Source organism: Anguilla rostrata, chromosome 15 (genome assembly GCF_018555375.3).
Source record: "Anguilla rostrata isolate EN2019 chromosome 15, ASM1855537v3, whole genome shotgun sequence".
Classification (NCBI taxonomy): domain Eukaryota; kingdom Metazoa; phylum Chordata; class Actinopteri; order Anguilliformes; family Anguillidae; genus Anguilla; species Anguilla rostrata.
Window position 1 is genome coordinate 24,606,922 of NC_057947.1, and position 11,187 is coordinate 24,618,108.

An 11,187-nucleotide genomic window follows, 5' to 3' on the forward strand; every position below is an offset into this window, starting at 1 on the left:
TAGATCTACATCGCAATGCTTATACAGCTCTTCCCATGAAATATCATCAATCAGCCTCTCAAAGCAATCCATATTCTTACTACTGAAAACTCTACAATTGGTAGTTTTTACATTGCTTTAATTTCTATTTTTAGTGTCTACTGTGTGACAGAGAACAGGAAAGTGGTAGTAAATGTCAGTGAGCGTGCAATATGCCAGACTTAGTCATATTGTCAAAGGAGTTGGTGAACAGTGTGTTTATAGATTACATGATAGTAATAGTTAAAATAAATATTATTCAGGAAGTCAGCCATCAAAGAATGATTGTCTCTCTTGAATTGATGTTGAAGTCACCAAGAAGAGAATATAATTTTCTTTCCTTGTTAATTCTGTTTAGGGTAACTGTAATCACATCATTAAAAACTAAATTGTCTGAGTCAGGGGGTCAGTATACTCATCAATAATTATTTTTGTCCCACTAAAGTAGAAAGCTGAGGGGATTTCAAGGAAGAGTGACTCAGCTGGATGTAGTTTATGACTGAGATCATCTCTAATGACAGAATATCTATGCAAATAGATGGACCACCTGCTCTCTTTTTTAACAATAATGAATTTAGTTATATTTAACTGTTTTGAATTGCAGTGTTATCTCTATTTTAGTTTGCCAGATCTCAGAAAGAGCAATGACTGAGAACTGATAGATAAGAGAAAACAGATATTGTAATACATGCTCCTGGTTTTTGGGAAGACTTTGGATATTGAGATCAAAAGTTGAAAAGATACTAGATGAGTTGTGTTGATTTCTCACATTTCTTTTTCAAACCAAGCACTATCTCCCAGCCACCTGTAAAATAACACACTGACTTTATTGTGTTTGTATTGACTCAGTGCATTATATATTAATATAGTGAACTGAGCTACAATAATTCAATAAAAATTCAGAGAATATTTATTCTCTTCTCTCTCTCTCTCTCACACGCACACACACACACGCATATCTATATCTATATCTATATCTATATCTATATCTATATCTATATCTATATCTATATCTATATCTATAGATATAGATATAGATATAGATATAGATATAGATATAGATATATATAGTCTATATTTAGCAGTAAACTGAATGATGGGCAGAACAAAAACAATCCTCAAAGCTCCAGTGTTCCATGCTCAAAGCATTGCCAGTCTGTTTGCCTCCTCAAACTTCATCTTGAAATTATACGTGAAGTTCCTTGGTTTTCATTATAGCGAGACTGATCTGATGCACTGTGTTGTCAGACCTCACAAATTAAGTTCAAATTCATTTATTCTGCAAACATGCAACTACAAGTCATTTTCAGGTTTTTATTTTTTTTACTTTGATGGCACTCTGTGTGCGTGCGTGCGTGCGTGTGTGTGTGCGTGCAAAGGTACTGAGTTGCTCTCTCATTTAGTTCCCATTTGTTTTTCCAAGGTGACGGTAAGGCAGACAATGGGACCATCCGGTCTGATGAACAGGAGAGGGTTGATACACCCCAGTCCAGCAGGAGCGCACCCCAGTCCAGCAGGAGCACACCCCAAAATGCACCGGACATGGCAAAGAGGAAAGGGTGAGGGGCCCCGTTAGGTGCAGTGTGAGATAGACGGTGCTTTACCGATGCAGGTTCAGGGATCAACATTAAAGTTTTTTTTTACACTCAACCAAACTAAATTTAAACTTTGCAAGCCACTGTAAAAACATTTAGTTTTATTTATTGTCGAGTTTCATCAGATATAGAAATAATTAGATTATCCATTAGATGAGGATTCATCTTATATGAAGTATTAGATTTTATTAAAATAAATAATAATGAAATATTTATGTACATGGTAATGACAGCTAGCTGTTTGGCATGAAAGTGCCTACTTCACTGTGATCACTTCAGAAGCAAATGTAAATATGGCTACTTGCCTTCCCATCACTCCACTCAACATGAAAACTGGGAGTGTTTTGAGATCATTTTGTGTTTCATAACATTTTGGGTTAGGTAACTTTATGTATGCAATTTATTGCATGCATTTCATAACAGGGACAATGCACATTGAGCAACATTTCTGTTATTCATGTTTACATAAATTGCTCTGGATAAGAGTCTGCTGTATGAAAGTAATGTAATGTAGTGTAAAGGTCCTGGAGTTAGCTACTGAGCTGATTTTATCTATTGTCCCTGGGCAGGTTAACAAACTACTAGGCACCATGTACCAACGGTAGTGTCCACTGTGATCTCACTGCAGGGTGGATCTAGACAAGAGGAACAGCCGACCAGCACTCAGAGTGGGGAGCGATTGGGACAGCCGGGCCAGGACAGGTTCTGCTCCTGACCTGGGTGCACATTCCGCCTGCAGAAGAAGCTCCACCCCCCAGTCCTGCAGGTGATGCATTCCTCAAGCGCACAGGCTTGGAAAGAAAATTCCCTAAAGCAGGGGTGCGAAACACCAGTCCTGAGGGTCAGTGTGCTTTCAGTGCTGATGGGAGAACGAAGTATCAACCTGAAGCTATCAGAACCATTCTGAAAACACACCAGTTCAGACCCCTGTCTGATTCAGGCCTCAAATCAATAAAAGTAAATTCATACTTAATAAATAAATAGAAAGCATTGAAGCATAAAACGGCAATCATAGACATTAGAGGAGGTACTCTCAACATTTACTACATGATTTGTGGAGCTACATATAAGGTGTGCACAAGTTGTCATATCTGCCTCTGGCCAACAGGGGGCATTATGCTGCCATGGAAACTTCGGAGCTGCCTACGGTACCCAACAGCCTCCGCTCCAAAACCATTGGGAGGTCCTCCAGTCCCAGCAAGCACAGCACAGACTTGGGGTGCAGCAGGAGGGTGCGGAACTGGGTACACAGCCTGGAGCATTCTTGGGTTTGCACAACAAAACAGGGCTCTTCAACTACTGCTTTCATAGAGCCAGATTTTTAAAATAGTGTATATGGGCCAAATGGTTTCACATTGTATTCCTACTGTTTATAAAACGTATCTATGCATAAGATGTGTGTTGTATGAATATAAACAAGGCACCCAAATTCTTAAAATATGCCCTTATTATTTGATATTCTGTCACTTCCAGAGATAATGAACTGGATAGTAGTCACAATGACTGATACATACGATGAATGATGCGCTATTGTTGGGTTCTCAATGATAAAAGGGTCAAAATTAAGTCTATTGAAGGCTGCATTTGAACACCAAGCCACCAGTTCAATTACAGCCCTACTGTAGAATCTCTGAGATACCATTGATTGGGCTATTCAAAACACTGTCGTGCTCATAATGTGATGTAAGTATACATTATTTTTACTTGTATACTTGTATCGTATACTTGTATTACTGTAGCCTTGGCTTTATATTGTCAGCTTATTTTGTAACCATAAATGGTCACAAATTACCGAAAATGAAATCAGTGGTATTGGGGATCACTTTAGAACTTTAATAATTTTTTATCCTATATTGGGTTTTTTTTGTGATTTGCTATATTTCACTATCTGCCATCATTTGGTAACTGTCCTTTCATCAAATACTGTTGACTTTTTTTCACATAGTATTCTTTAGCAATAGTACAATAGCATGTCCCTTATTTGGAAGTATTTCACAATTTTTTATCAATGGAAATTGTGACTAATTTTCATTTAATGCTTGCCTTGTGAATCAGTTGAGTGGCCAGACTGCCACTCCAAGGCTGGCGTCTCTGAGATTCTCCTGTACATGTAGTGCTGCTCACGGATGGGCGTGGTCTCAATTTTAACACTGATGTATCTAACCTCAGCCGGACGGCGCAGAGAGCACGGCTGGTTCCCATGGCAGCGACGGCATTCTGAACAGCATGGTCACCATGCATTGCAAGACGGAGTCTGGCACCCCTGCTATCGCCGTGTCCAAAGATTCTTTGGCCTCAGGTATCACCATGGTGATGGCTGGTGACACCCACTCTAAGCTGTCCCTGGATTGCACTGTTAACCTCTTTTTATTCTCTGTTCTGGTTTTTCACTTTTGTTTCTGCAAATCTAAACACAGTATACACATTTTAAATAATTGAATTATTTTAAATATTGTCTGATACGTTGTATTATTACCAAGGAACCTTGAACTTGGTTATTTTTTTTATTTTTTATTAAATGGCTTTGTTTTCCATGGAAGCATTTTATGGTAAAGTGTGTCTGGCTATCGATGCAAGTTCAAGCTTACAGCAGACCTGCAATGTTGTGCTAATGAATCTATCATTTAGTAACACACAGACCTGCCCACACAATGAAATCTGTGTGGTTAAGCCTTTAAGCCCTTGCTAATGAGAAAAATCACTGGCTGCAGACACATGGAAATTCAGTTCAGTTTCCTTTCCTGCTGGTTATATAGTCTGTCTATTTGTCCCTCTGCAAAGCCCCTTCCAATTCAATCAGTGTGTTTTAATGCACCCAATTACTTATGTAAGGGATTTCTGGCAACTCTAATTAGTGTTGTTAAGCTATTCTTAGCTATTAGTTGCTTAGCATATTTCACAATAGAAATATACCTGTTGTCCCTTTTATACAATAGAAAGTTATAAACGTATGTTTCTGAAAACCCCAGAATACGGGCTTAATTTATTTTGCGCATTGTAGAGTTACATGTTCGGACATTCTGCACTTTTTTCCAAATACATTTTTATACTTTAATGATTTAATCAATTTTGTCACGTAATTTTGTCACTGTTGTGTGTCTCATATTTAGTCTCATGACAGGTGCATTCAATAAAATGGCCTAGCAATAATAATACATGCGGAACAGCATGAGTGAGACATTGGGGAAAACAAACTCTCTCTCTTTCTGCCTGTGTCTGTCTGTCTGGTCTGCACGCGCGTGCATGTGTTGGTTCAGACCGCAGGCAGCCTGAAGTGGACCTGGGTGGTCCTGGTGCTGGTGGTCCTGGTGCTGGTCCCAGCGATGGCACGCTCAGCCTGAGGTGTCGGTCCGTGCCTGGGGAGTTAAACGATGGCGTGAGTAACGCGCTGTAACGCGCTGTTCCACTGCATGTGAGGACTACAGCCTACTGGGACCAGTGACGGGTGTCAGGAACCCCACACTGCGTGGATCTACACATGGGCTGTCAGTCATTCAAAAGACTTGTTTTAAATTTAAAAGTACTTGTTTTAACCAATTAATTGTGAATTAAAAACTTTTCAAATTATTAACTCACAGCTAATATATGGCAGCTCCGGTCATTTTATGTTTCATTTTGAAGAAGCATCATGCTCACATCACAACCTAAGATGACTCTTTGAGACTGTGAGACAGATTAAGTGATTGGTCTAATGTGCCAAATGTGCCAACCATCAGCTTAAAGTACCACACATCAGCATGGTCATAACTGGGCTAGGCAGCCAGACTTTATGAGCTTGGTATGGCTGACAAATCACTTGGGGATCGCGACGGTTTTTTACATAATGTTTTTAAAAAAAAAACTGAATTTGACAGCTTCCATTTCCGATCTAGAATCAGTTTTGCCTATTAGCTCATGAAGGGTAAGGTCAGTATATGGACTGGGGATAGCTGATCCACTCTGAAACACTTCATGAACAGTGGCCCAGGGCTCCACATGAAATGTCCGTGTTAAAGTTCAATTATAAGATAAATTGCCATTTGTCATCACCTTCTGAGAGTCGCCCTTGGGTGCCTTTTCACACTATATGCTTCATCATCTCTCTTTGCTCAGTGTGTTCTGAGCAGGTCTTAAACTCACACTCACGGCCACACAGTATATCTCTAGGGCTATGTATCTATTATTACAGAGCCGTATGTATTACCATGGAAACTCTCATCTTAAATCCACCTCTAATGTGCTCCCAGTATGTGTTTTCCCCATGAAAAATAGAATATGCAGGAACACTGCAGTGGAGGTCGCAGAGTAATGAGCTCTGGCAGTAGGCTTCGTGAGAGCAGCAGAAATCCAACACAGATAGCCATTTCAAATTGCCTTGCATTCGATAGATCCTATCAAGGAGCTGGAAACCACCCGTGGATGTCTAAGGTTCATTTGCACATTACGACTGGGAGAGTTAACAGAACGCATCCACACCTCAATCTCGAACCATCGTTTATCTAATACTGATGTCTGCGCACCCATTATAATTTCAGTCCATATTTCAGATTTTTTTATGTACCCATGTAAATTGTTTTATTTTTTTAATTTTTTACTGCTCTTCAGGAATACGCGGATAACGAGACAGCTGAAGACGCTGATGCCCTGACGCTGGCGCACAGTGCTGCGGCCGACAGAAGCGTGACGAGTGCGCTATCCATGGTGAGCTCACGCCACAAAATCCACACAGGCTGCGAGAGCCTGCATCCTGGAGTGGCAGTGCGGCTTCGCCCTTATTATTAGAAGCACCTGTCACTTCTGGTTAAGTCCGTTTGCTCTGTGAGTTACTGCGTTTGCTGGGGATCTTGGGTAGAGAGTGCACTCTGTGGCCCTGGGACTGTTTGTGCCAGAATGTAATTACTGACAAATAATGGAAGACTTTTCTCAACAATGCATCATATATATTTGTTTTAATGTTATTTGGGACAGCAGAAATAGGTGTCTGCACTTGTCCGTAAGAATACAAATGGTATGACCAGAGGCAGTGACTAATGAAACCAATTCCAGCAATCAAGACGATTAGTAAGAAAGATTAACTAGCTTCCTGTGTCATTCAATTTTCCCCCGAGCCCCTGGTGCTGTAAGTGGCAGGGCTGCTTAGATGAAGTGCCACAGATTTAAAGCAAGATGGGAACACTGCACACTTTTATCTACAACAATTCAGGCTCTCACAATGGCTAAGATTGTTTTATCCACCAAGGAGTTCTTAGTAGCCAAGGAAAAACAGTTCAGTGACTTCCTTATGACTGCTGTGCCTGTTCACCAAACCATATATTTGGAAATTCCAAATTTGGAATGAGAAAACTTTGTAGTAGACTTACTGCATAATACACTTAGTTAACACAATAGATTTTAACCATGGCTTTGGCACTTTTCTCACTTCGCAATGAAAAAGTTATTTTTCTGAAGAGAAACCAGGACAGGTATTCATTCCCATCTATGGGATTCCTTCTTCATCATTCTGTCTTGGGTGATTGCATTAACATGTTTCCATAGCAACCAGTGCCATAGCCTGCCCATCACGCCATCGTCTCCCCTCTCTCCTCCCCCACCCTCCCTTTTGGCCCCCACCTCGTATTTTCCTCCTGCTCCTCCTCCTCTTCCGGCTGCCAGCACACTCCGCCAAGCTCGGAGCGGAAATGGAGCCATCTCAATGTGCCTGACTCGGATGCGGAGACGGTAAGCATCCCACTCTGGGGTGCCCAAATTGTGGGTTATGTGGTACACGTTAAAAAAAACCTTTCCACTGACATTTGCTACCCTTGTTTACAGCACATATAATGCACATGTAAGTTATGTTGGACTAATAAGGGGTGGGTCACATAAGATGTATTTTTTCATTTAGTGGGTCATGGACTTTTAGGAAGTTTTGGGAACCATTGATTTAACTCACTAACTCACTCACCACAGGTCGAGAATTTATTTGTTCATGAAAAAGTAAACCCATCTCCCAAAAGATCTTTTTGTTTCTGTTTCTTGTTTCAAGTGTGTTTCTCTTCTCCCTCTTTCTAACATGGGTGCACTTTTCCCTTGTAATGCAGAGCAGTCTCAACAGCATGATGAGCATCTACAGTGAGGCCGGTGACCACGGCAATGCCAGCATCAGCGGGGAGATCCTGCTCCACATCACCTATAGCTACCGGACCGGCGTGCTCAACATCCTGGTCAAGGAGTGCCGAAACCTGGCCATCGGGGACAACAGGAAGCAGCGCACGGATCCGTGAGAGCCAACGCCGTCTCAACGCTGTCGCTGACACTTTCCCATTTGCTGTGACACTGTCCTGGGGTTTACTGCCAGCTCTGACATTTCAATAATGATTGGCTATATTTTTTTTTTACCTAGGAGAGACTATTGGAGGCTAGAGAATATAATATTGGCAGTACTAGTTATATTAACACTACTTCTAGTGTATTTGCAATTGCATCGTGGTTCTTGGTTAACATAGATAATCCTACATTGATGCTTTAACGTTGCGTCATGTGTACCATCTCTAGCCTAGGGCACTCTTAGACTAGTCTATATTACTGTGACTCATAGTAAGGAGTTTCTGCCAAATAAAAGTCTGGTAAATGTTCTGTAATGAGTGTGGGTATTAACAAGCCTGTTGTAAATAGTCATTTGAAAGCTCTTTTTTTATATGGCACAGCTATGTGAAGGTGTACCTTCTACCAGACAAGTCTCGTCACAGCAAGAGGAAAACCAGCATCAAGAGCAACACGATCAGCCCTGTGTTCAATGAGACCCTGAAGGTTAGGCTTGCTTTGAGGCCTGGCTGTGATACTCCTGCAGGGGTCCAGTCATTGCCATGATTTGCTAAAGGACCTACTGACAAATAGTGTGGTGCCAAGCAATAATACCAAGAATATTAATCTCATCACTCTCTGCAAACCTTTAATTTTTAGCAGGGATAATTTGAATCAGTTTATCATTGCAAGCCCTCACATGCCCTTCCTGCCCATGATTATATTACAATATTGCAGTCTTTCATTTGAGGAGGGGCAGTGCTTTAAGGTTTATTACTTCCATTTCCACAAGAGTGACCACATGAGTCCGATCATTATAAATGTACAAAATGAGAATATGGAAACCCAGGGATACTAGCATATACTATAAGGGGCATTTGGCCTTCCTCAGCAGCAGCACTAACCAATGAAACTTCAGCACACACAAAAGCTGTCTGCGTTTCATGATCTCTTTGCCACAGATTCTATATATCAACCAGATACTAATCTCCTTGTTCCTAATATGCTGTATATTGCAGTAGTCTCCCTACCACTGAAGCCAAAAATGTTCTAATTTGTTGAGTCTGTTGAAAGTCTGTTGAGAGGCAGGGAAATTTCAGCTCTGTGCCAGCGGATGTTTGGCGGTGCGGTACGGCGGTGGAAACCCCTCTGAGCCCGTGTCTGTCCTCAGTACGTAATCAGCCGATGCCAGTTGGAGACCCGCACCCTGCAGCTGTCTGTCTGGCACTCCGACCGCTTCGGCCGCAACTGCTTCCTGGGTGAGGCAGAGGTGCCCTTTGACTCCTGGGACTTTGAGTCCCAGGTTGAGGAGTGGTTCTCCCTACAGCCAAAGGTATGGACCTGCTCAAAATACCGTTCAATATAAAATAACAATGTACAGTATGACACATTAGATCACAATACGATACTTTGCAATATAATACAGTACAACACACATTTATTTACCCCTCTAGGGATAATTAAATTCTGAGCAGGATGTGGGAGTACAGTTGCATTCACAATAACTTCATAAAATTAGTACATATTATTCTGATTCAGTTATACGTATCAGCAATGTTGTTCAGCAGCCTGATTATATATTTGAGTTATAATATTATGCTTCACTGTTCTCTTGGGGAATTTTAATTATAATCGATCTTTATTAGTTTACTTCAGGGATACCAATTTCCTGAAGCTAATTAATCAAATTATTAAAATTGATGATGACAGTTCTTAGTTTATTAGCATTGAAATCCCCAAGGGGGGGTAATGTATATGCATTATATATAAAGTGTATATAAAATGTGTTCATTGAATATAATTCTTTCTGTGTGCTGTATGGAGCAGGTGGTCAGAGCTGTGGACCCCGTTCTGCAGTACAAGGGTGAGCTGACTGTGGTACTGAGGTACATTCCTGCTGAGAAGAACCTCATGCTGCCTCTGGACCAGGTCCAAGGTACCGTGCAGTAGCCGGGGCTGCTGGGAAATTGAGTCTCCATATGAGACACACTGCCAGTATTGACTCTGACACAAACTACCACCACAGATGTACCTGGGGTGAGGTGGGTTTTAAGTTGGCTAGGTTACTGCTAAATTAGGTGTCATCAGTGAGTGCTACACCCCTCCTCTTATTGCTGTCTTCAGTAGTACCTTGTGGCCTGTGGGGTGAAAATATTCACTGACTCAAATTAATGGTACATCAAATTTAAGATTCAATAGAAATTCAAGAGAAATATCATTTTTTTAAGTACAGCATACAGTTGATGTACAGTTCATATAGTATTATATAGTGTAGAAGTAACAGGTACATAACTATGTGGTTTTACATTGTCCTTCTGGGTCATCTCGCTCTTGAAAGAAAAGAAAAGCTTTCTGAAAGGAAAGAAGAAGAGCTTCAAGTTGCCCAAAGGGGGGATGGTGGAGCTGCTTGTCAGAGAGGCCAAGAACCTGACTGCTGTGAAGTTTGGGGGGACGTCTGACACATTTGTAAAAGGGTAAGACGGTACACTTCAGGAGCCATTGCACAGTGCTCTCTATCGGTTTTGGGTGGTAGTATGCAGCTGGTGTTATAGAAAGGCGGCTTGTGACCAAAATTTTGGAATGATTTCAATCAGTTGGGGCATGGCTATATTACTGCAGTAAGCCAGGTGCATTTTTGTTTAATTTTGCACTGTTGTTTAACATTGCATGAAATTGGTTGAGTGCAGTACATTGCACGCAATACATTTCCTTTTCATCAATTTAGGCCTTGGAAAGCAGATGTGTGAACTCTCTAGCTAATTAGTGTTTAAAATTAAACACACTTAAGTGCTGAAGCACACCAAAAACCAGCAGACAGACTCTGCTAGAGTTTGAAATCCCTGGTTAAGGAGATTTGAAGAGGAACAGGAGTGTTATTCCCTGAGGTTACAGAAGTGAAATATTACTCATGATTCCTGAGATAATTTGAGGAGTGTTAATTCTCAAGATTGTCTCTCAACCACAGCTACCTCCTCCCGGACAACAACAAATCCACGAAGCACAAGACCGCGGTGGTGAGGAAGACTGTGAATCCGCAGTGGAACCACACTTTCACCTACTGCGGCTTGCAGCCCGGAGACCTCAACAACGTCTGCCTGGAGCTCACCGTCTGGGACAAGGAGTCCCTCTCTAGCAACGTCTTCCTGGGGGGCATTCGGCTTGGTGCTGGAACTGGTAAGGAAGTCTGGCCAAGGGGGGGTTGCCAGTTCAGTTCAGTCAGATTGCTTTAAGTAGGTACCAATAAGGGGGTTTATTTGTCCTGCTGTACTTCTAGTTTAGGCATCTCAGCAACATGACTTTACCTACCTTATAG

At 41.4% G+C, this 11,187-nt stretch overlaps 1 protein-coding gene across 9 annotated transcripts in view; it reads left to right on the forward strand.

Moving 5' to 3' along the window:
- The window catches only part of LOC135240484 (synaptotagmin-like protein 5), a 44,627-nt gene that overhangs the window by 31,352 nt on the left and 2,088 nt on the right, over positions 1 to 11,187 (forward strand). For 4 of the 9 annotated variants that reach the window (XM_064309982.1, XM_064309981.1, XM_064309979.1 and 1 more), the window contains 13 exons: positions 1,442 to 1,577; positions 2,242 to 2,379; positions 2,722 to 2,881; positions 3,783 to 3,912; positions 4,871 to 4,989; positions 6,198 to 6,293; positions 7,245 to 7,310; positions 7,673 to 7,851; positions 8,279 to 8,381; positions 9,046 to 9,207; positions 9,699 to 9,810; positions 10,213 to 10,348; positions 10,840 to 11,048. In XM_064309982.1, the coding sequence (XP_064166052.1) occupies positions 1,442 to 1,577; positions 2,242 to 2,379; positions 2,722 to 2,881; positions 3,783 to 3,912; positions 4,871 to 4,989; positions 6,198 to 6,293; positions 7,245 to 7,310; positions 7,673 to 7,851; positions 8,279 to 8,381; positions 9,046 to 9,207; positions 9,699 to 9,810; positions 10,213 to 10,348; positions 10,840 to 11,048 (1,746 nt within the window). Of the gene's footprint in view, positions 1 to 1,441; positions 1,578 to 2,241; positions 2,380 to 2,721; positions 2,882 to 3,782; positions 3,913 to 4,870; positions 4,990 to 6,197; positions 6,294 to 7,244; positions 7,311 to 7,672; positions 7,852 to 8,278; positions 8,382 to 9,045; positions 9,208 to 9,698; positions 9,811 to 10,212; positions 10,349 to 10,839; positions 11,049 to 11,187 lie in introns of those variants that run through there. The other 5 variants (XM_064309987.1, XM_064309988.1, XM_064309983.1 and 2 more) reach the window with 5 other exon arrangements.